The sequence below is a fragment of the Dermacentor albipictus genome, chromosome 9, assembly GCF_038994185.2.
Source record: "Dermacentor albipictus isolate Rhodes 1998 colony chromosome 9, USDA_Dalb.pri_finalv2, whole genome shotgun sequence".
Lineage (NCBI taxonomy): Eukaryota > Metazoa > Arthropoda > Arachnida > Ixodida > Ixodidae > Dermacentor > Dermacentor albipictus.
Genome location: NC_091829.1, coordinates 21,323,159 through 21,345,384, shown reverse-complemented (window position 1 = coordinate 21,345,384; position 22,226 = coordinate 21,323,159). Strand labels below are relative to the sequence as shown.

Genomic DNA, 22,226 nt, shown 5'->3' with positions numbered 1-22,226 from the left:
GACGGCGATTTGCACGATAAAACGGTGAATAAGCTCAGAATAATCTCGGAAAATGAAAAAATGGCAAGTCTATCGCCCATGGAAATTACTTTTTCGGGCTGGTCCTATAAACTGCTTTTAAAGTGCTGGTTCTTCGCGTGGATCACTCCGCACACACCTGCAGACGCCGATTTGCACGATAAAACGGTGCATAAGCTCAGAATAATTTTCTCGGAAAATAAAAAAAATGGTAAGTCTATAGCCCATGCAAATTACTGTTTCGGGCTGGTCCAATAAACTGCTTTTGAAGTGCTGGTTCTTCGCGTGGATCACTCCGCACACACCTGCAGACGCCGATTTGCACGATAAAACGCTGAATGAGCTCAGAATAATTTTCTCGGAAAATAAAAAAAATGGTAAGTCTATAGCCCATGGAAATTACTGTTTCGGGCTGGTCCAATAAACAGCTTTTAAAGTGCTGGTTCTTCGCGTGGATCACTCCGCACACGCCTCCTGATGCCGATTTGTGCGATAATACGGTGAATAAGCTCAGAACAATTTTCTCGGAAAATAAAAAAATGGTAAGTCCATAGCCCATGGAAATTACTGTTTCGGGCTGGTCCGGTAAACTGCTTTTAAAGTGCTGGTTCTTCGCGTGGATCACTCCGTCACACCTGCAGACGCCGATTTGCGCGATAAAACGGTGAATGAGCTCAGAATAATTTTCTCGGAAAATAAAAAAAATGGTAAGTCTATAGCCCATGGAAATTACTGTTTCGGGCTGGTCCAATAAACAGCTTTTAAAGTGCTGGTTCTTCGCGTGGATCACTCCGCACACGTTTCCTGATGCCGATTTGTGCGATAATACGGTGAATACGCTCAGAATAATTTTCTCGGAAAATAAAAAAATGGTAAGTCCATAGCCCATGGAAATTACTGTTTCGGGCTGGTCCGGTAAACTGCTTTTAAAGTGCTGGTTCTTCGCGTGGATCACTCCGTCACACCTGCAGACGCCGATTTGCGCGATAAAACGTTGAATAAAATCAGAATAATTTTCTCGGAAAATAAAAAAATGGTAAGTCCCATAGAGTTTCTAAAAATACCCTAGAGGGAAATGTGGCGCTAGTGTCTACGGGGTTCTCATGAGCGTCGCCTCAACCTACATGGGAATGATGGGAAGTACAGGCTTCGGATCGACTTCGGTCTTTCGACTAGTGGCGTTTGCTTCTGGCGCAGTAAACAACGCTATACTCAAATATTATCACGTAAAATATAATTCTATTTCTGCAGTATGTTATATAATGCACAACACGCTACATAAACTTTGCATGACTTTGAGATGGAAGCATGATTTACTATGGTTTGTCAGCAGGACACACCAGGGTATGTATACTTGTGCAATTCTGTTCCTAATTTGACGCCAGAAAATAATTATTTATTCATTTTTGCAACAGCAAAACAACCGTGCATGTACTTATATAAAAATACTCATCAAGTATCTCTGGAAATAAAAATGTATTGTGACAAAGCGTTGCGCCCTTGAGAGGAATGCTACAAGTGTCGTCTGCTACGACGCCTGCTCGCTGCAAACGCGAGACTTTTCTCGCAGACGACAGGCACTTGCGAACTCTCTTGCTCTTTCGAAAGGTTGCGTCGGCTGTCACAATTGCTGAACGTCTTCAAGTACTTTTAAGCACACATGCTGCAGTGCTAGCTAGGACGCTAGTGGCCTCCTACGAGTATGCTCCATCATATTTTATATTGGCGTACCGCTTCCGAAGCGTTACAGCGTGGCTTTGTGGGTACTCATTGTGCGACACTAGACTACAGCTAGGAAGCAGCTATCTTTCCTACCACAAGTTTGTGATCTCAAAGTCCTAAAACACGCATTTCAATGTGCACACAAACGAGCACATAATGAAGCCCTCAATAAAAATTGATTGTCAAGCCACTAGAAGTACAGTTGTATATGTCTTGTATCAGTAGTGCCTTCTTTGTTCTATTCTGAAGTTTCATAAAGCACGTAACGCTACAGTGCCAACCTAACACACTTAACAAGCAAAGGTCCAAACGCTCAAAACATGTTCTTTCAACGTTTACGATGCCGCCGCTTTCTCGTCACGGCTTCGACGCCACACCGCGACACAAGCATCGTCCCAGTCGCTGGCCCAGCGCGCTATCGCCACTCCGAGCAACATAACAAACGCAGATAGCTTTGCGTTGCACTGTCCAACTGCAGGTTATAGCAATTGCGCTGAGAGCGAAACCGAAACTTTTAAAAAAATACTTGTACACTAGTTCGCCAGTCAACCGAATGCCAATCCGAAGCCTGTACTTCCCATCATTCCCATGATGGTTGAACGATCGCAGCGCCAGATTTGCCTCTAGGTATACTAATATGAAACTCTATGCCTGCTGCCCTTACCTTTCCCTCCTTCCTCCGTTCCGCTTGAGGCGGTAGCGAGCGATCCTTGCGGTGATCGCTTGCAACACATGCGCGCATGCGCACATCACCCCATGGAAGCGCGGCCGGCGCGGCTCTAAGCGCGCGCCGTAGCAGACGACGTCTCTACGGCAGACGGCGCCTTCCACATGTTTTCAACAATTTACGCAGACGAAAACAAAAGCGCACAATGCTTAAAGTAAAAAGTCCCAAATAAAGTGATTTGAGTCTCTCATAAGTACTTATCTAATGAAGTTTAAATATTTTATTAAAACTGTGTTGGCAGATCTACTAGCAGAAGAACTGCTTATAACGTATATCAGCATGACTGCCGCCGCTCGCTGCTTGCAAATTGCAATTGCTTCGTTCTTTTCGCACTTCAGCACTAGTTTTATTTGTTCTGTGTGTTTCGTAAAGCGCGATGCGCTATTGCTGCGTCCCACGCTGCACCTCAAGCGAACGACGAAAGGAGCCCGGAGTGTCCTTCCATGAGCTACCATCCGACAGCGCTACGCGGAGGCGATGGATGACTGCAATAGCGCGAGAGGTTCCAGCACCTAACGCAACATCTTATTACACTGTTGTGTGCAGCCTGCACTTCAAACCATCTGATTTCCGAGACGACTGCAAACGACGACGTCTACTAAAACCAGGCGCAGTGCCCAGTGTGTTCAGTGCCCGGACGCCGCGCACGGAGAAATGCGGCGCTCCGGCGAAACCCGAAGATCTAGGAACCAGAAAACGCAAGCGCAAGCCTTCGCTAAGTGTACCTTGCGTGTCAGTGAGTGGAGATGAGCAACACGAAGATGTGGTCGGAGGAAGCAAGGGAGCACCTTCAACTGAACAACCTGCCGAGCTGGCGACATCACGAAGTGCTGATGGACAAACCAGCGGGCAATTCCCAGATGGTAGAAGCAGCGCACTCGGCTTTGAGCATGGCGCGATTGCACCGATCGGCGCATCGCATGAGCCTGCAGAAAATAGCGAACAGGTCACAATTGTTGCCACAGCTTTGAGGAACAAGAAACGAAAGACCAAAGCCAATGTTAAACGGTCATTCGCCACACAGACAACGCCAACACTGCATTCTTCAACTTTTTCCGTCCAGCGAAAGCGATGGCGACAAAAAGAACGCGCCCTGAGAGTGAAAATTGATAGACTAAGCAGAACAGTGGACATGTACAAGCAAGAGCTGCAGAAGCTTAAGGAAAGCTGCTTAGTGAGTGCATTTTTAGAAGATGCGGCCGATGCAGAAGACGGAAGTGCGAAAGCAGTGCTGCTTCGAGACCAAGTTAAGAATTACAAGACGAAGAAACCACAGTGGTCTGAAATCACCATCAGACATTGCATCGTTATTCGACACCTGTCGACAAAGGCCTACGAGCACATCAGATCTGAGGGGCTCCTCCGACTACCATGTCGAAGCACTCTACAGAAATATATTGGAACAGTCGCCGGAGAAGTCGGGTTTAACGACCTGGTACGTTGCCGCCTGGAAGCAGAACTTCAAAATCTGCAAACACCTCAGTCCAAGGTGTGCGGTCTCGTGGTAGACGAGATGAGGATTCGGGAGAAGCTGATTTACAACAAGCAAAGAGATGCATTTGTAGGTGATGTTGACATGGGCCCTGAACTCCAAGATATTGTTCCCAGCTCAGAAGACGAAGTCCTAGCCAACTCTCTTTTGTGCTTTTTACTGTGCGGTCTGCACGCGAGGTTTAAGATACCTGTAGGGTATTTTTTTACCAAAGGCTGCACGGGAGAACAGCTGGCAGTAGTTGTACGCCACGTGCTCAAGAAGACGACCGATATAGGGTTCGACATCGTCCGGCTGGTGACCGACAACCACAAGGTGAATGTGACAGCGATGGATATTCTGTGCGGAGGCAAGGCGAGCATACAGGCTTCGCACCCTGCCGATCCCTCTAAGGAGATTTTTCTTTCTTTCGACCAAAGCCATATCATCAAAAATGTGAGGTCACAGTTTCTGGCGAAGGACTTCGGTAAAGAAAAGCAGATCACATCAAGGTATGTGAAAAGTCTGTATAAAATGCAGAAAAACTCGACAGTGAGGCCAGTAAGGTTCCCGACCAGAAAACACCTGTATCCAACAAACATCGAAAAAATGAACGTCAGGTCAGCGGTTCAGTTGTTTTCAGTTCCCGTAACTGCCGCACTTTGCTACCTCAAAGATCAGGCCGGCCACACATGTGATCTAGACTTCGCTTCAGCAGGACCCACAATTGAATTCATGCAAATGATACAGAGGTGGTTTACAGTAATGGACATCAGCAACTGCCAACAACACATCCATTGCAACAACGCCGACGACCGCCAGTTTACGGATGCTGATGATCCTAGATTAGAGTGGCTCGAGATTGTTTTTCTTGCTTGCATCGAAGACCTCAGGAAGGAAAGTGCAGCTGGCAGCTTTTTAAGCAAGGAAACATACCACGCTCTTGTCTTTGCGACCACATCAAATCTGCAGTGCATTCGTCACTTGCTGACTGTGAAGAAGTTCCGGTTTGTGCTCACACGCAAAATGTCGAGTGACCCGATAGAATCCATGTTTGGCTTTCTGCGCCGAAGTTGCGGTAGCAATGATATACTTGACGTGAAGAGCGCGATATGCGGGCTGGAAAAAATGCTAAAGACAGGCATCGTTGCTGCCTCCGACCAGAGCAACGTTCAGAGCTCGACATCATTCGTCGCAAGGCAGCTGCTTCCCATTCAACACAGCCCCACCACGCCTGCCACCGGTAACAAGTTTCTCGACCAGGCAGTGAACGACTTAAAGAACCACCTCACAACGTTGACACCATGCATAACAGGTCCGGACGAAGCCAGCGTCGCCATGGTTGGAGGCTTCATAGTGAGAGCTGCAAGTGAAAGCATTGTCTGCTCGAACTGCATCGCCCTATTGCAGAGTCAGAAAGGCAACACACCTCTCCTTGGCCTCATTGCCCACCAAGATCGGGGCGGGCTCTTCTACCCGAGCCAAGAACTCGCAAAACTGTTGATTGGTCTTCGGAAGCTTGTAGACCACGTGCTTCCCCACAGAAAACATTTCACACAGCCCTTGGAGGTTTGCGTTGAGAGAAGTGTCGCAGCGCTCATGGAACTTAATGTTCTCAGCTGTGGCAACACAGACAGCGACCATCGCAAGGTTCTCCTGCAGCTCATCACTAAGAAGTTTATGAAGCCGCTGTTCACCAACTATGCCGTCAGCGCTAGCGACAGCAATGCGGTTGTTAAGTTCCTTGACCGCAAACCTCTGTCCCGCAAGGTGCTTAAACTGTAATTAAGGGAATGTGACCGCGGCGGCCTCATTTCAATGGAGACGATATGTAAAAAGGCACGTGTGCTTGCGTTGTAGTGCACGTTAAAGAACCCTAGGTGGTCAAAACTAATCCGGAGCCCTCCACTAGCTACGGCGTGCCTCATAATCAGAACTGGTTTTGGCACGTAAAACCCCAGAAAGAAGATGGACCCTTCATTACGCACACACCAAGTTCAAGTGAATAGCTTTCATGTTGTCGTTGAACCTGCTTTGAGTACACCACAATTTTCAGCAGAATTACGCGCTACTAGTAATGCTGCGCGAAGTGACATGCAAGGATGAGAGCGTGTACGTGTAAAACAAACTGCTTCGGGCTTCTTGTTACGTTACTCGTGAACGCTACTTAGACTTAGTGAACTAATTACCATAACTGCAAGAAACTACAATTTCGTCGAAAGTCGCCAGAGCACAACCAGTTTATTCAACTACAAGTGAACAGATGTGTTGCGATGTCTCCCTGTGTCGCCGCGCTTTCCAAGCAGCCGCGCGCCGCGACACCACACCGCCCCACCCCCCTTGGCGGAGATAGGGCTGTAGGTAGCGCCATCTCTTGACAACCGACCGCAACTCAAGGCGCGACGGCTACAATGGGTAAGCGAGCGACGCCGCAGGCATCTTTCTAGAGGAGGCGTTGACCATAGTTGTCTCTCTGCAACTTTTCACGCCGCTGACCGGCTCACGTGATCAAGCGCGTCGTGCGCCAGTGGAGATGGTATTTCCGGAGTTTCGAATTTGGCGGCACATTTGAACAGGAAGTCGGCTAAGCCAACGTGATATAAAAAAAAATTGGGGTTTGCTTTTTTCACAGAAAATGATTGATAACAATGTCAGGTTAATCTGGCAGGATGCATATATGACTAAATGCATAACCCTGTCGCTCTACTAATTTGGCATCAAAGGGGTTCGTTGAAGAAGAGCACAAACCCTGTTCGAGTCCTGTTCCCTCAGCACATCTTGTCGCCGCTTTACTGTGGTTAGAAAAAAGTGTTTGGAAATACCGTTTCGAAGACTTGGCCTGGACTTGACAGAACCTACAATTCTTTCGTTCGGAGCGTCCACTTTGGGATGCATGCTTCGCTGTCCGAACATTTCTTACGGAATCTAAACGAATGCCCTGCTAAATTCCTTTCTTTTTGGTTTTACTTTTAAATTAATTATTACTCATTCCATATGACCTTTACGATTTTATTTAACAGGTAACTCTGCGCTATTCAATGCTATTTCAATAGCTATTAGGAAATTTATGCTCCACAATAATTTCGAATAATCCACCCATTTCTTGGCCAATCCCCCATCGTGGGTAGGAGCCACACGCATCACAGGCTACAACAACAACAACAACAACAACAACAACAGCAACAACAACAACAGCAGTCCGATGCTCTAACCATTCAACCATGGAATACACAATGACCCAGGTTGGCAGGAAAACGGTTAGATACATACAAACACATATACACACTTAACCCCCGGAAAGTACGTGAAGCACCGTAAGAATGCTAACGCATTAAACAGAAGCTTTTGTTACCATTTTTACAGACTATTAGCTGCCAAATCTGACACATGCTTCGGACCACCTTATAATCCACTTTCCTGAAGGGTAAAAAGAAGGACACCGACCACTGAATGAATACAAGAAAAGACGTTTCGGCTCCCCTGACGGGAGCCTTGTTCACAATGAAATCAAGGCCGTGCGATAGACGAGAAAATCATGGCCAGGCGGCGCTACTGCGCCTCCCCCAATGTGGAAACTCCAAGCAGCGCGGTCGCGTCGTGGCGTAGTCTCCGCTTTGTTTACGTTGTGCCGTCCGCGCTTTTCTTCGCTGCTCGTTCTCACGGCGCTCCGTTTTCGACGGCGGCAGATCGCCTGCTCGCGCAACAGCAATGCAAAGATTGCCGTGCGGTTTCAAGAAGGTTGCCGACGCCGACGGCTTTTTTTTCGTGGCGGCAACCTCACGATAGGAGAGCGTCTGCTTCCGAACGTGTACGGCGTTGAACAAATTGTGGACGGTGATGTGAGAGTGAAAGCCAAGTGCGTGTCACAGGTGTCCGACAAGATCGTATATGACGTCGAGTTAGAGGTACGCACCATGTTCAGAAATTTAGCCACTTTTATTTCAATTACAACATAAGTCACACTGGCAGCAGGAACTTCTGTTGTCATACTACTCGATGACTGCAGATCCATTGGGCTGCTTCTTGACGGTTCCGTCACTTCACAAAGGCATGTTCTGGAGTCTGTTTCACACGTGTCTTGCTGCTGCTCAAGAGCTGTGTCGCTGCAGTACGAAAGCACATGTCCCGGTGGTGCTGACTGCTGAGAAGACTGTTGTTATTGCCATTGGTCTGTTTGGCGTCGCTTCCATCTGCATCGCATATAAATGAAACAGTACGTGTGCCTATTTGTTGTGGGGATTAAATTACTCCCAATAATATGTTTGCAAAGGTAATGTTCCTATGATTGTGTGCATATATTATACTGCAAGAGTGGTACCACTACAAGTTATGATACTTGCACGCTTAGATACTTAGAAAGCATGGGCAAACAACAAACATAACGCGCACGTCTCGAGCGGCTGCTTTCCGATCTGCCGCTTCCCAACGCACGCGACGACCGCGGCTTGTATTAAATACGGTCTGCTACCACACAAAAGTAGCGCGCGGCCCCTTTCGTTACCTGCACAACTAGTAATTTAAGTTGCAGCGTTTGGAAAAGGGAAATAATTATCTTGAGCTCGTCCATGCCGATCGCGAGGGAAGGCACAGTGCATTCAAATAAATTCGGGGGTTCTAAGTGCCAAAACCATGCCAGAACCACGAAATAATCATGAGGCCCGCTGTAATGGGGAGTCTCAGGAATAATTTTAACCCCTGGGGGTTCTTCAACACGCACAAAAATCAAAGCACACGGTAACGAGGGTGTTCTTGCATTTTGCCATTATCGAAATGCGGCCGCCGTGGCTGGGAATTGAGCACGCGTCGTAGAGCTTAGCGGCGCAAACGCATGAATTTACCGCTAACAAACGGCGGATGCCACCACAATTCAACAACGCGACACGCCTAAACAGAGTGTCGAACACAGCGACTTTTTTTCTTTTTTACATCGTTGATATGCTGCTTCAAGCGCTGTTCGAAATTTCCTGTCTCGCCGATATATACGCAGTCGCAGTCTTCACATGGAATCCCGTAGACGATGCCAGGAAACTTAGTCTTTGGAAGCTTGTCTTTCACGTTTACCAGCCGGTGGCGTAATTTTTGGGACGGTACGTGAGCTACCTGGACGTCATAGCCGCGTAGAACGCGGGCTAAGCCCTCGCTCACACCGGGCACATACGGTATGGGGGCGCGTTTTTGTCCTTTTTACCCTTCTTCATGATGCCTCCCGACCAGACGGGCTTCCGTCAAAACCTCGACTTCAATCCACTTTCCTCTAATTTGTACCAAGCTTATTTCACTTTAATCTACCCTAATCCACATTGCTCTAATTTGTACTAACCTTAATGCACTTTGATCCACCTTATTGTAATTTGTACCAACCTTAAACAACTTGAATCCACCTTAACCCACCCTAGTCCACATTCCTGTAATATGTACAAACCTAATCTACTTTCAGCACAATGCGTTGGCGGGCTAGTTGGTGCGAATCCATGAATCCATGAGTGCGCTATTGGGATCGGATGTTGGTGGCTCTACCACATGGTGCTCACTGCGCATGTTCCTATAGTTTGAGCGGTCTATAAAGGAGTGACGCAATAAAATGATGTCAGTTGAGAGTAGCGCCTTGTCCTGTCGTCTTTCTTGTGTCTGTCGTTTTGCGCTAAACAAAGTATTCTAATCTACTTTATTCTACCTTAAACCACATGAGTCCAACTTAATCCACTTCGCTCTTATTTCTGCCATCCTTAATTCACCAGTCACGTGGCTTTATTTCACATTTCGCGGGCTTTCTTTAAGCGCCTAAAAAAATCGGCGCGTCGCCACAAGAAAATTGGATCGGTTGTTTCTGAACTTCCTTCACAACGTAACGATTGGCCCTAAAGTGAATATTCAAAGTTTTGAATAATTGATCTCTGTTAATTAAATAAGCTGAACGTAAAAAAAGATATTTTGAGAGGAGCGCCACATGACGCCAATCCATATGTCGTTGGTCGCTCCAAGGTGCGGTTAACCATTTTTTAAAATCCTTGGTTCAAGTTACGTGAAACACCCTGTACACAACGGTCAGTTGAAATTTGGAGTGAGGGGAAACTGAAATTTGGGAGTGGGCCAACTTGAAATTTAGGGGTGGCCCGTCTTAAATTTAGGGGTGGGCTAACTTAAAATTTGGGGGTGGGCCAACATAAACTTAGGGGTGGGCCAACTTGAAATTTAGGGGTGAGCAAACTTGAAACTTTGAGGCGGGCTAACTGAAATTTGGGGGTATGTTTACGGATATTTAGATAACTGCAGTGGAGTTTCTGCACTCTTTCTTTTGCTGCTGGACGAACACCCAAATGCAAAGCATTTTCCTGGGCTTATTTGTCCATGGTTAATGCGTGTGCGAAAGCGAAGAAATTTCATTGACTGTAGCTGCCGATCGGGGCCGCGGTCGGCGAAAACAACACTCGCAGTGCAGACGACCTACGGTCAGTAAGAGGATTTTCTCTATGTTAGGTCTTGGAATATTGACGTGTAGTGAAATTCGTGCACTAACTGTACCCACTAAATGAAGATTTCTCACAGAATAAAACACTCGCAATCCAGATGACATGCGATGAATAATAAGAGTTCCACACTTTATTCGTACAAATTAGAGCAAGGTGTATTAAGGTGGCATAAAGTGAATCAATGTGGATTTGTATAAATAAGAACAACCTGGATGAAGGCGGATTAAGGATTAAGGTACGAAGGCATTGCCGTTCAAGCCCAAGGCCCTGATTCTTGCATTATATTGTACTCAAGTCAATACATTATTATTATTATTATTATTATTATTATTATTAGTAGTAGTAGTAGTAGTAGTAGTAGTAGTAGTAGTAGTAGTAGTATGTCCTTAAATGCTGTACAATCACTGTGTGCGCACTAAACGATGAAACTTTTTAAAAGAATACATATATTCTGTGAAATCCTCTCGTCTAGCGCATCCCGTCACCGTCGTCACGCGCTTCTTTACGAAAACTAAGCGCTTACTTACTGAAGGTCCTCGGCACAGTGACACCCTTTCGCCCGAAGTGAATTTTACGATAAGCGCACGGTAAGACACGATACTACACGACCGCTATTTACAGAGGTTTGTGTCCCAACGGCGACATCTTTGTTCGTCCTCCGACTGTATTTGTTGTAGCGAAACCAACTTCTCGTCACTCAAACTAATGCTATAACGTAGAATGGTGTCGTGTCGCATTTGGTTGGAGCTTCATGTTTTCATCAAGGAAAGCCACAGGTTGAACACCGCTCGCGCTGCCTTACGTTATTTGAACTTTCACACTTCCTTCAATTAACGCGTTATAACAACATGGTGATAGCCCAATACTATGCTTGATTGTGGGCCCAATGTCATGCATGGATCGAAATTGCGGCGCTGGACGTTCCTGGCATACTCGGTGGCGCTGGGTCGCAGGCCAGGTCCACTGGAAAAAAAAATATTCATTCCGTAAGCAAGACCTTAAGAGGCGAGAGAAACCACTTCATATGAGTAATTAGGCAGCTTCAAAACAGCTCTAACTTTCTTTTAATTATTTGGAGGATTTTCCACAATGCATATTGGCATTTCGGCATACAAAACGTGTGTTTATGCGTTGTTGTGTATTTAAGTATGCATTAACGAGCATATGTGTATCTTGGTAACCAATGACGTACATCCAAAGGGGACATGCGTAGAACGACATCGATGCTGAAAAAGAGACGCCCTTTAATGGAGGCTGGATATTTATGCATGCAAGGTAGCAGGCCCAGCATGCTATTCTAGATGAAGGGGATGTGGTAAATGAAAGCATGCGCGCGCGCGACATGTGACCAGATCCACAACGCACACAAAACACGCAGCGTAAGTATCTCGTTGAGAAACGTGGCTCGCGTAAAAGTCAAAAGCACCTGCATAGCTCGGGTCGCACAGGAGGCACTAACTGCATTCGTGTTGTAGTTTATGCCGAAGGAAATATTAGCGCCAATAAAAAATGAAGAGCGTGTTGTATAGCTCAAGTGCAAGAAACTTAGGTACACCCGTGAGCAAAAGTATGCGGCGCAGGGATTGCCCGATAAAGCCTATCTTTTCATCTACCTGTGAATGGAACTTGAAACGGAAGACTGCAATCCAAACTTCGCATTGTGAAATTTCCAGTGTACTCGTCAATTTCAGCTTGTGCGTGTTAATCACAAAGAAATTGTTTTTTTTTTTCGGCGACCCCGTGGTTCGTATACTTTCGCTCACGGGTGTACAGTGCTCACAAATTGAAACGCGAACAGGAACGAATGCCTGCTACAAGTAATTACGTGGAATTTTAGGGTTTAATCGTTCGGTAGCTCAATAGGCACGAAGTAGTACGTCCCAAGTGTACGTTTTGGAGTCTGAATTTAACCGCTGTTAAAAAAAAAATGCAGGCGAATCTGGAGACGAAACGAGCGCGCGTTGTAACAGTTTCGGAATTGCTGGCGTTTGAATTCACGAGCTCTGCACATTCAGTTGCTGACACTAGGACGGATCTACACCACGGTAACAGCTGTTTTTGGCTGGTTGCTCCTGTGTGAAATGGCACAGCCCACTGTGGGGAGAATCGGCCATGAGTCGGGCGGTACGCTGTTGTGGTGAAGCAGCTCGTGTAATTCTATTCCGAACTGCGAAACGGAATAGACGTTCGCCACCTCCAAGCTTAAAGCGTTTTGAGGTCGCGGGATCGAATCCCGGCGGCGGCGGCGGCAGCCGCGTTTCGACGGGGGCGAAATGCAAGAACGCTCGTGCAGCTATACAGATTCAGGAGCGCATTGACGAACCCCAGTTGGTCAGAATTATTCCATAGTATCCTGTTACGTCGTGCCTCAAATTGAGATCGTGGTTTGGCACGTAAAATTCTATAACTTTTTAATTATAGCTTTTTTCTTTAGGACAGCGCAGAACGTTAGGATAACTTAATTTCGATACCTACATTCACCAAAAGGTATTACAGTAGGGGGTTATGGGGCGGTGTGTGGTGTAAGCTAATGCTTCAGATAACACACAGACTCGCAATTCACGACCCCAAAACCGAGACAGAAACTGGTTACAAGCTCTCCCACAAGTATAAATGCATCGCTCCTTTCAGCATTCCTGTCCTCTCGGTACGTTACGTATATTCGGTTGGAAACGCTCGAGAACTTGAAAGCGAGTCAAGCCAAGATTCCGAACCATGCATAATGTCCGGGCCAATAGGGGGCAACCGTCGACGCTGCCATCTCGTCATTTCTTTATTTTAACACTCCGGCACCTTGCAAGAAGGATAGTCGTCGTTATCTTGCGATAAGATCGAATCCAGCCGACAGTGAGCAGCTGCCCACTTAGCTATTCAGAGATACTAAACTACTACAGAGGCATCAGACGAAAATACCCTCCCCCTCACAAACAACTAAACAGAGAAGACGCCGTAGCATGGCGACAGCTACAAACGGGAACATTCCCGTGCCTAAACATGCTAAGCAAGATCTACCCCACGCAGTACGAGAGCAAGTGCCCATGGTGTGGAGACAAACCAACCCTATACCATACCACATGGGCTTGCCAGAAAACAGAAGGGCTAGCCATAATAAAAAACCCGAGTGCGGAACAGTGGGAGAGTATCCAGCGACATCCTGAAAGTCCAACAAGGACTAGTAAGGCGTTCACGCAGGGCAGCTACCCTCAGCGGAGCCCTGGACTAGGGGAACCGACCCTGGAGAGAAGATGGAAGACTCCATCTGATGCCGCAAAAATCACTGCAAAATAGAGAAAATAAACGTTTTTCATCATCATCATCGTCTTTAGAATTTGACCACATCGATTCTTCCCCTTTGGGAACGAGGCTACAAGCCTGGCTGTAAACCTGCCGCGTGCTCGCGTGTTCCCGGTCGTCATGCGCGTTCGTTCTTCGTCTTTCTCCGATCAGCGCGACAGAATTTCTTTTCTCTACGGTGACGGGGCATCGCCGAAAGAAGAAGAAAACCGAACGTTGGCGGCTGCGCTTGCTCCCGAACATTCCTTCCGACCGGTGCCTCCCCTCCGTACTAGCAGTCGATCTGGAGCTTTCCGTCTTTTTTTTTTTTGTATTCGTCTTGTTTTTGTCTTTTACATTTATTCGAGGTCGGTGAGGACAGAAGCGAGATCCGGCGTTTCCTCGACGTGTTCTGGGACATCCCGGCGATGCATGCTACGGCCGAAAGGTCGCGTAAGTCTATCTCTCTTCCTTGCGCTTGTAGACGCTATTGGCTCAAGTCTGCACCTCCATATATATATATGTGCACGTACACGAGTTGTAAAGAAAGGAAATACGGTGTTTCTGTCAAAAGAAAAAAAAATTGGAGGACGCTTAAGCTTCGCCTTCAAGAGTGGAACGCGAGAGCGTTCCCGTCGACCCGCCAAGGGGTGTAAGACAATGGGCTACGGCGCAGCGACTACGCGCCCCGCATCGGACGCGGTGAGCGTCGAGCAACGCAGCGTTCGGCGCGGCAACGAAATGTGCGCCTGAGCAAGCGACGCACGCCCGAGCCTTAGAAACAGCTCGTTTCTAAGGCAACACCGCATTCACTAGAGGCGCTTTTGTACCGCTTTGAAGCATCGAACTCGTGGCTCAGTGGAAAATAAAGGAAAAAAAAACTCGTGGCTCAGTGGTAGCGACTCCTTCTCACACTCCGGAGACCCTGGTTCGATTCCCACCCAGCCCATCTTGCAAGTTGTTTTTTATTCATGAAGTGCCTGCTGGGATTTATCGCTCACGGCCAACGCCGCCGACGACTTTTCTGCGACACTAGCTCCTTAACGCTGTCGCGTTAAAATGGTGCACCTCACCTAGTGAGCACAGAAAACCCGCGTACCTCATGGTGGCCAGTGAGGCATTCAGAGGTGCCTCCCTGGTCTTATGTCGGTTTCATTCGCATGGCATATGGTCGCGTGTAGCTCGCGTATAATCGGCAAGGGAAGCGTTAATGCGACGAAAAGCTTTCTTCTTAATGAAGTCAGCAATAGTTCAACCTTGCATCGCTTCAGACTTGAGAAGGCACTATTTACAGCTGAAACAGTGTTGTTGCCATAGGCGCTGGCTTATTTGCAATATGGCTTTCTGTTGCCAAGTAGGGTCGAGGTTTCGGGTTCGAGTTCCGCCAGCGGCGTCCGCATTACGCTGGGAGCAGAACGGAAAACACGGTGCTTTCGTGCTTTCTTACCGTGCTTTTAGAGGACTGTACCAAATTACTCCCGAGCTGAATTTTGGTATAGGCTATATATAGTTCGGCTCATCACGAAGGTTCTTCAGCGTAGGAAAACAGAAACACAGCAATAATCGCACACGAAGCAAGGCTATCGCCGACTTGGAGCAATCGCATAAACAGTGGTAGTCCGGTTTTGTGCGCCATTATTCTCGTCATTGTCCTGCTTGCGCCGAAATTTTTGTCGGGAGCGCTGCATAACGTCGTCCCGTCGTAGCTCACTTTGCAGCTTTGTTTGGCACGTTAGCGCTGTACAATGTCAATCATTTACGTTATGCTGAAATTTATATACTTCAAACCTTTTTTTTTTTTAAGCAAGGGAAGCTTAACTCGTAGCCTATATGGAAGCGTTCTTTGTACACTCGAGTGCACTCAAGTTTCAGGTGCGCACAGTTTAGCAGAGAATTTTTTTTTCTTTGTGCAAACGTACTCTCGATGGCCAGATGTACAGGGGAACGCGTTGCTTTAATTTTCCTCGACGTGTAACTTGGGTCTCGGCAGTACGGATTTGAATCCTCCATTAGTTTTTTTTTTATTTATTTATTTTATTTTTTTTATTTATTTTTTTTTAATTGGTGCAGACCGGCGATAACGCCACACATGACTTTCTTGTGCCGGGATTATCAGCCATCACCCTTGCCCTCCCACGTGCCTGCCGCTGCCTTGATTGCGCGCGAACTTGTGATCTGACTGGCAGTTAGTAAGCCGGCAGCCCGGTCACTCTGCAGTGTGATAAGGGCTATGCTACTCAACGGCTGACTTTTTTTTGTCGATTCACTATACATTCAAACATTTTTTTTTTCGGACGCAAAGCGTGTAACGTTGTTCTCTCGTTGCTTCCTTTCAGTCGTCGAAAAAGGCAAGCAGGCGGCCAAGACGATCACGACGCTGTTTCCGAGGGTGAGCCTCCTCAAGTGCCGCTAGCTCCATTCGCACTCTGCCTTCACTGTAAGCGCGCTTGCCACGCGTCAAGCATTTGACAGTTAAATGCCGCCATCTTTAGAAAAAGGAACGCGCCAGCGCGTGGTAAACAGCACAGTCCGCCACGTCTGTTGGGTGGCGCCTGGGGGAAATTCTAAAAATAAAGTGGGGTGTGGCGTTGTTCCTTCTGCACTCTTAGGCAAAGTTACACCCTTTGGCTTGCCCCTTCTGACACACAAAAATAATCGTTATCTGCCTTGATGCGTTTCCTTTCTTTAACACTGCGAGCCCGGAACTTTCCAGTAACGAACGGCACGCGCGTTATCAGAAGGGGCACTCCAAAAGGTGTACACTCTTAGAAACATTTACACCCTTTGGGGCGTATCTTGTCCCACAACAATAATCGTCACCTGTCTTGCCCGCGTTTCCTTTCTTTAAAGCTGCGAACCCGGTACTTCCCAGTCACGAACGGCATGTGCGTTATCTGTGTGACGCAGCATTCTCGACAGGAAAGTAGCAAGCGCCGAGTTTTCAGCAAAGGAAACGCAAGCAAGGCAGATGACGATTATTGTTGTGGGACAAATATACACCCCAAAGGGTGCAACAGTTTTAAGAGTGTAAACTGTTTTATGCTGATAACGCGCGTGCCGTTCGTTACTGAAAAGTACCGGGCTCGCAGCGTTAAAGAAAGGGAACGCATCAAGGCAGATAACGATTATTTTTGTGTGGCAGAAGGGGCAAGCCAAAGGGTGTAACTTTGCCTAAGAGTGTGTCTGCATCCCCGTCACGAACATTCTTACAGCGAAGGAGTCGGTGCGACTAGATGCGCTCAAAAAAACGCCATGTGCATGTTACACTCTAAGAACAGTGATTGTAGGCGGCATTGAATCTGTATGTACTAAGGCCTTAGGAGTAAACTCATACAGCACAGTATACGCCGTGTATACGCGCGATTGTGGTGGTCTCTAAACGGACACGGCACTGCCTGTCTCTCTCTGTCTCGCAGATACTGAAGACGTGCACCGCCCTCTCTTTCTCTCTCTCTTTCTACCTCTCTCTCGCTCTTGCAGATGCCGAAGACGTGCACCACTCTCTCTTTTTCTACCTTTCTCTCTCGCTGATACCACAGACGTGCACCACCCTCTCACTCTCGCAGATACCGAAGACGTGCACCGCCCTCTCGCTCTCTCTCACTTTCGCAGATACTGAAGACGCACACCACCCTCTCTCTCTTTTCCTACCTCTCTCTCTCGCTGATACCGATGACGTGCACCACCCTCTCTCTCTTTCAATCTCTCGCCCTCGCAGATACCGAAGACGTGCACCGCCCTCTCTCTTTCTACCTCTCTCTCGCTCTTGCAGATACCGAGGACGTGCACCACTCTCTCTTTTTCTACCTCTCTCTCTCTCGCTGATAAATGAGACGTGCACCACCCTCTCACTCTTGCTCTCGCAGATACCGAAGACGTGCACCCCCCTCTCGCCCTCTACCTCTCTCTCTCTCGCTGATACCGAAGACGTGCAGCACCCTCTCTCTCTCTCTTTCAATCTCACTCGCGCAGATACCGAAGACGTGCACCACCCTGCTGGAGGTCTTCATCAAGCGCGAGAGCAAGGTGTCCCTGCTGCGAGACCCGCTGACGCACTTCTGCGAGGAGGAGCTTGTGCTCCACGCCCAGGAGTGCCTGCTGAAGATCAACAAGCAGGTCGTCACGTTCCAGGACATCCGCAGCATGGCCGAGAACCTCATCGGCCTGCACACCCTGGTGAAGCGCCGCGGCCGCGTATATAGTTGAACAGACTCGGAAGGCACATTTGGCGCCAGCGAACAAGGACAGAAGGGAGACGACACCACAGTGCGTCTCCCTTTCTATCCTCGTTCGCTGGCGGTATGCTTTCCAAGTCTGTTTACCAATGCGCCCGACAAATGGCGATAGTTCAACAGCCGCGGTTCAGGATTCGAAATCGCCAATTCACGAGTCGAAAAGCGACTCGATAGCGCTGCACGTTCTCAGATTCATCTCTATTTGTAACGTTCAAATAATTCACCTTAAGATGTAAATTTGGGACTATATCCAAGCTTATAGCAAGCGGCTATGGGCGGATTACCTTTCGCATTTCCATGAAATTACGCGTGTCAGGGTTATCTGACAAGTTATTTTCTTCGTTAGCGTTTTAATTTATATTGGTTTTACAGTGCGGTCCAGGTTTGAAAGGTCGTATAATAGGCAAATCGCAGAGCATCTGACAAGGGACGACGACCAACTAGCCTGAATAGAACTGTGACTAAATTACACTTCCAAAAAAAAAGGTAACGCCACTCTTATCGCAAGAGGAAGCTTAACAAGCAAGAGAGAGAAAGAGAGAGAGAGATATGGCAGGGGCGCCGCCGCCTGTCCAACACCAACTTGCAGTGACTGCATGGATGGCGTTCGTGCGGGCCTAGTTTACTTTTTGTTGGTAATTATGGACGACAGGATTTTTTAAAGGAGCCAAAGACTGAACTCCCTAAATGGTTGCAGAAAATAGACAGTTTCAGATTAGAGGGCGCAAGCCGCATGCGTCCCCTAATCTGAAACTCTCCAATAGCACCTCTTTTATTTTCACAATTTATCTCTCTCTCTCTTTCTCTCGAAGCGCAGCCCTTTCGCGCATCTGCTCGAATGCGCGCCTCACGCATTCACTCGTGCACGTGCTCCGCAACGTGACACATGCGGCGATCAGAGTTGGCACGGTATAAGTACACGTGCGAATGTGGCTTGAATGGTTGGAGCATCGGGCTGCTCTGCCGGGGCGCCGACGCTCGATCACACCACCGGCCACGTGACTGGATTTATTTTTAAATGCGAGCTACTCGGCAAGACGGCACGAGCACCCAGCGAGAACCCAGCGGCGTTGGCGAGGAAAACCCGGGAGGATTCGCAAAGCAAGCTTCGCTTGAGAAATTCGCAATTTCGACAGCGATGGCTGGGCATAGCGTAGCGCTTGTACTACGCGGACGGTGTCCTTAAACATATACACGGGCGCGACATTTTGGCTCGACGCAGCACGTATAAGGCAACTCCTTCTGAGCAGAAGAAACAGCGCCCAGGAAGCTACCAGGCGTCTCACGACGCTAACGTGACGAGGGGTGTCGCCAGGTGGCGTTGCGAGCGTGGCACCTAGATGGTGCTGCATGCACGAGACGAGACCTGCGGGAAGCCGTTAGCGCCCAGTGGGAGATAGTGGATGACCTTAGCTTGACGTCTGCTGCCCGTTCTGCACCGATGATTGCGTACACACTGAGAACGAAAGCTACGGAAACATCATTGGTCTCTGGAGATCCTCTAACCGTCCAAGCGTCAGCCGCGCATGCTCCGCCAGCGGGACAGCACGACGGCGCGTAGAATCGCCGTTGCAAATAATTTTTTTACGAACTCCACTCCACTCCACTCCATCCATCCATCCATCCATCCATCCATCCATCCATCCATCCATCCATCCATCCATCCATCCATCCGTCCGTCCGTCCATCCATCCATCCATCCATCCATACACTGACGCAATTCATCCCGGCAGGCAAGATTATTAGACGTGGTCATTTTTACAAAGATTATACTTTGCAAACATTTAGCGAGAAAGATCGGGGAATCCGAAGGGCTCGGTTTCTTTGTTATAGTTACACTCAAGCAAACAAGCATAGGGGAAATTGCTACGTTTCGTTGAAATGGTAGAAGCAAGCATGGAAAGGGAAAATGAAAGTGGACGAAAAGATAGCTTGCCGTAGCGAGGAGCCGCAACCATGCACATCTGCCGCATTACACGTGCGGCACTCTACCAATTAAGCTACCGCGGCACCCATCCTAACATCCAGTTCATTTGGTATTTGCGTGACGCGTACAGACGATCAACAATGGTGATGATGATGATTTATTGGCCTCGCCATCGGAACGGGGCGGTGACAAATAGTCACCTAGCCTGCTCGAGTTAATCAGGTACGCTACACACGCTTTCCATTCTAGCATTCTTGTATACGTCTTCTTATTTTCCTCTTCCTTAAAACTTCTCTACTTACCTTGCACCACTCACTACCTATGCCAGTAATGTGTGGTCGTATGAATCTCTTCCCTGCCTTTTTTTTCTCCACCGATACTCTAAACGTCTCTTGCTTATCTAGATTGCTGACCGGTTGATGCCCTTCCGTCCACGTTAAATGCAGACGCTTCTGGAAGGTGTACGTTGCCTACGGGTCTCACTGGGTGAATACCGTCGCATTTCATCGGGATATGCTGAGTGGTCCCCGGATCTTTTTGCTGCAGCATTCACATGCCTCACCTTGCTGAGAATAATCGCTCCGGTATATGTTCTTGTCCTTGGGAGTGTAAGCCAGCGCACCTGGCGACCACAGCCTGCTGATGTGAAATATCCTTTTAAACACAGGCGTCACATAGTGCGTTGAACTTAGGAGCAGGCAGCCAACCAATAAAGCCTCGTGCACAAACTCACGGCTTATCAATGCTGCCGAAGTCGAGGCCTTCGAAATGCAATGAGCGAGAACAAAAGAATCCGGAGGGCTCGATTTTTTTTTTTATTGTTCACGACATACACGCGGAAAACTTTGCAAGTGTGTCGACGAAGTTTTGCACTCTATCTGCGCTGCACTTGCCTATTTGCAAACACGCGGTTTGTGTGAAACGCAGAGCGCGTAAATGGAATCTTCGTCGTTAATTGACGGCTCGTGCTGAAGGGCGAACATTCGCAGTGCATCAAGCGTGACCCTGACGTGGCCCGGACTCAGGGAGAAAACATGCGCAAGCTGATCATCATCGTGGGCGAGCTGGCCGGCTCGCTGGAACGCATGTGCGACGTGCCCGTCACCGACTGGGTCGCCATCGCCGACTCCCTAATGGGCCGCATGGAGAAGGTACACGCGCGCCTCCTCGGCACCAAAGGGAGTTCTCCTCCCTATAGGGACTTGACACTCCCTCGACTTTACGCAGCTGTGGGGAGTTTCACACCAAGAATGGTGAACAGAGCAGTTGGACAGCTATTTTCACAGCGTTTACGCTGGAGAGGGACATTTGACACCAAGAAAGGTGCAAATAAGGAAGAAGAAAAAAATCATTTGTGGCGATATAGGCATCGTCGCATCTATGTGTGTAACCTCTGCGAGAAAACTTGTACGTCTTTTGTTTGTATTACTACCTTGCATGCTTAACTTCAGACCCTGTAATACCCTCCGGCTATGGGTTTAATCTGTCTTGTATACTGCGTACGTATTTCGCATAAGGAAAACGTAATAAATAAACCTCGAATCTTGAACAGAGGTTCGGGTTAGGGAAGTCGCAAAGCTCCGCCTAGATAGTTCCCACTCGAGTCTATTATATCAGGCAACGTGCACACCTGCCGGCATAGGAGACCCGCGTGTGTTTTGAGTACACGAGAGTGCCAGATGCATGCGTACCACTCTACCATCTAAAGAAAGAGCTGGCGAATTCCCGCTTAATTTCGGCCTAAAGGTAGCATGTGGTAGTGAGCTTGGTTTCAATTCCACGTTTTCTAGCATTGTATAAAACGGTTTTGTCCACAATAAATCCAAACTGGCTGTCGCCTGTGGCGATTCCGCTGCAACGGAACAGTGTAGCTGTGTGCAACGGCTACGGTGTTCACCGTGTTTTCGCCGCAGCAGGAACAGATTCCGCCACCGTTCTGTTGCAGCTGGGGTACCTTAATGTGTTCCCCTCTACAGAATGCATTGAGGCACACTGTAGTTGCAACGGAATCAAACATTTTTTGAGTGGCATCGCCGTAGACAACACCCAGTTCGGATTTATTAGGGACAAGACTGGTAAATAATGCCAGAAGAACGTGATATTGAACGATACTCGCTTCAAAATTCTACCACTTTGAAATTTGAGTGCGACGGAGCAATCCGCTTAGCAGAAAGTGTCTTGCACACCTGACGCCCCTGATGATGTGACACTTAGCAGAAGAGCTGGACAACTCCATTCGGGTAGTTTACATTGCGGTGTCTTTAACATCCGGAAAGGTGCGGAGATGGCTGCAAAAGAGGCTCAGGGGAAGTGCATTTACACAGCGCCCCTTAGGGTGTTTGCAGCTATAGGATCGTTTCCACCAAGAAAAGGTACAGGGACA

The 22,226-nt window shown here is 48.0% G+C and overlaps 1 protein-coding gene and 1 long non-coding RNA gene across 8 annotated transcripts in view; one reads left to right on the top strand and one right to left on the bottom strand.

Moving 5' to 3' along the window:
• Nucleotides 1-7,566: 7,566 nt before the first annotated feature.
• Nucleotides 7,567-22,226, bottom strand: part of LOC135921817 (uncharacterized) — a 45,322-nt gene continuing 30,662 nt past the window's right edge. Inside the window, exon 4 of the long non-coding RNA XR_010570635.2 lies at nucleotides 7,567-11,371. This is a non-coding gene — a long non-coding RNA (uncharacterized lncRNA). The remainder of the gene's footprint in view (nucleotides 11,372-22,226) is intronic.
• LOC135921816 (microtubule-associated serine/threonine-protein kinase 2-like) overlaps nucleotides 13,885-22,226 on the top strand; it is a 33,392-nt gene continuing 25,050 nt past the window's right edge. For 3 of the 7 annotated variants that reach the window (XM_065456157.2, XM_065456153.2, XM_065456160.1), the window contains exons 1-4: nucleotides 13,886-14,134; nucleotides 16,018-16,070; nucleotides 17,654-17,857; nucleotides 20,833-20,994. In XM_065456157.2, coding sequence (XP_065312229.1) covers nucleotides 14,110-14,134; nucleotides 16,018-16,070; nucleotides 17,654-17,857; nucleotides 20,833-20,994 — 444 coding nt within the window. In that variant the 5' untranslated portion in view covers nucleotides 13,886-14,109. Of the gene's footprint in view, nucleotides 14,135-16,017; nucleotides 16,119-17,653; nucleotides 17,858-20,832; nucleotides 20,995-22,226 lie in introns of those variants that run through there. The other 4 variants (XM_065456158.2, XM_065456156.1, XM_065456155.2 and 1 more) reach the window with 3 other exon arrangements.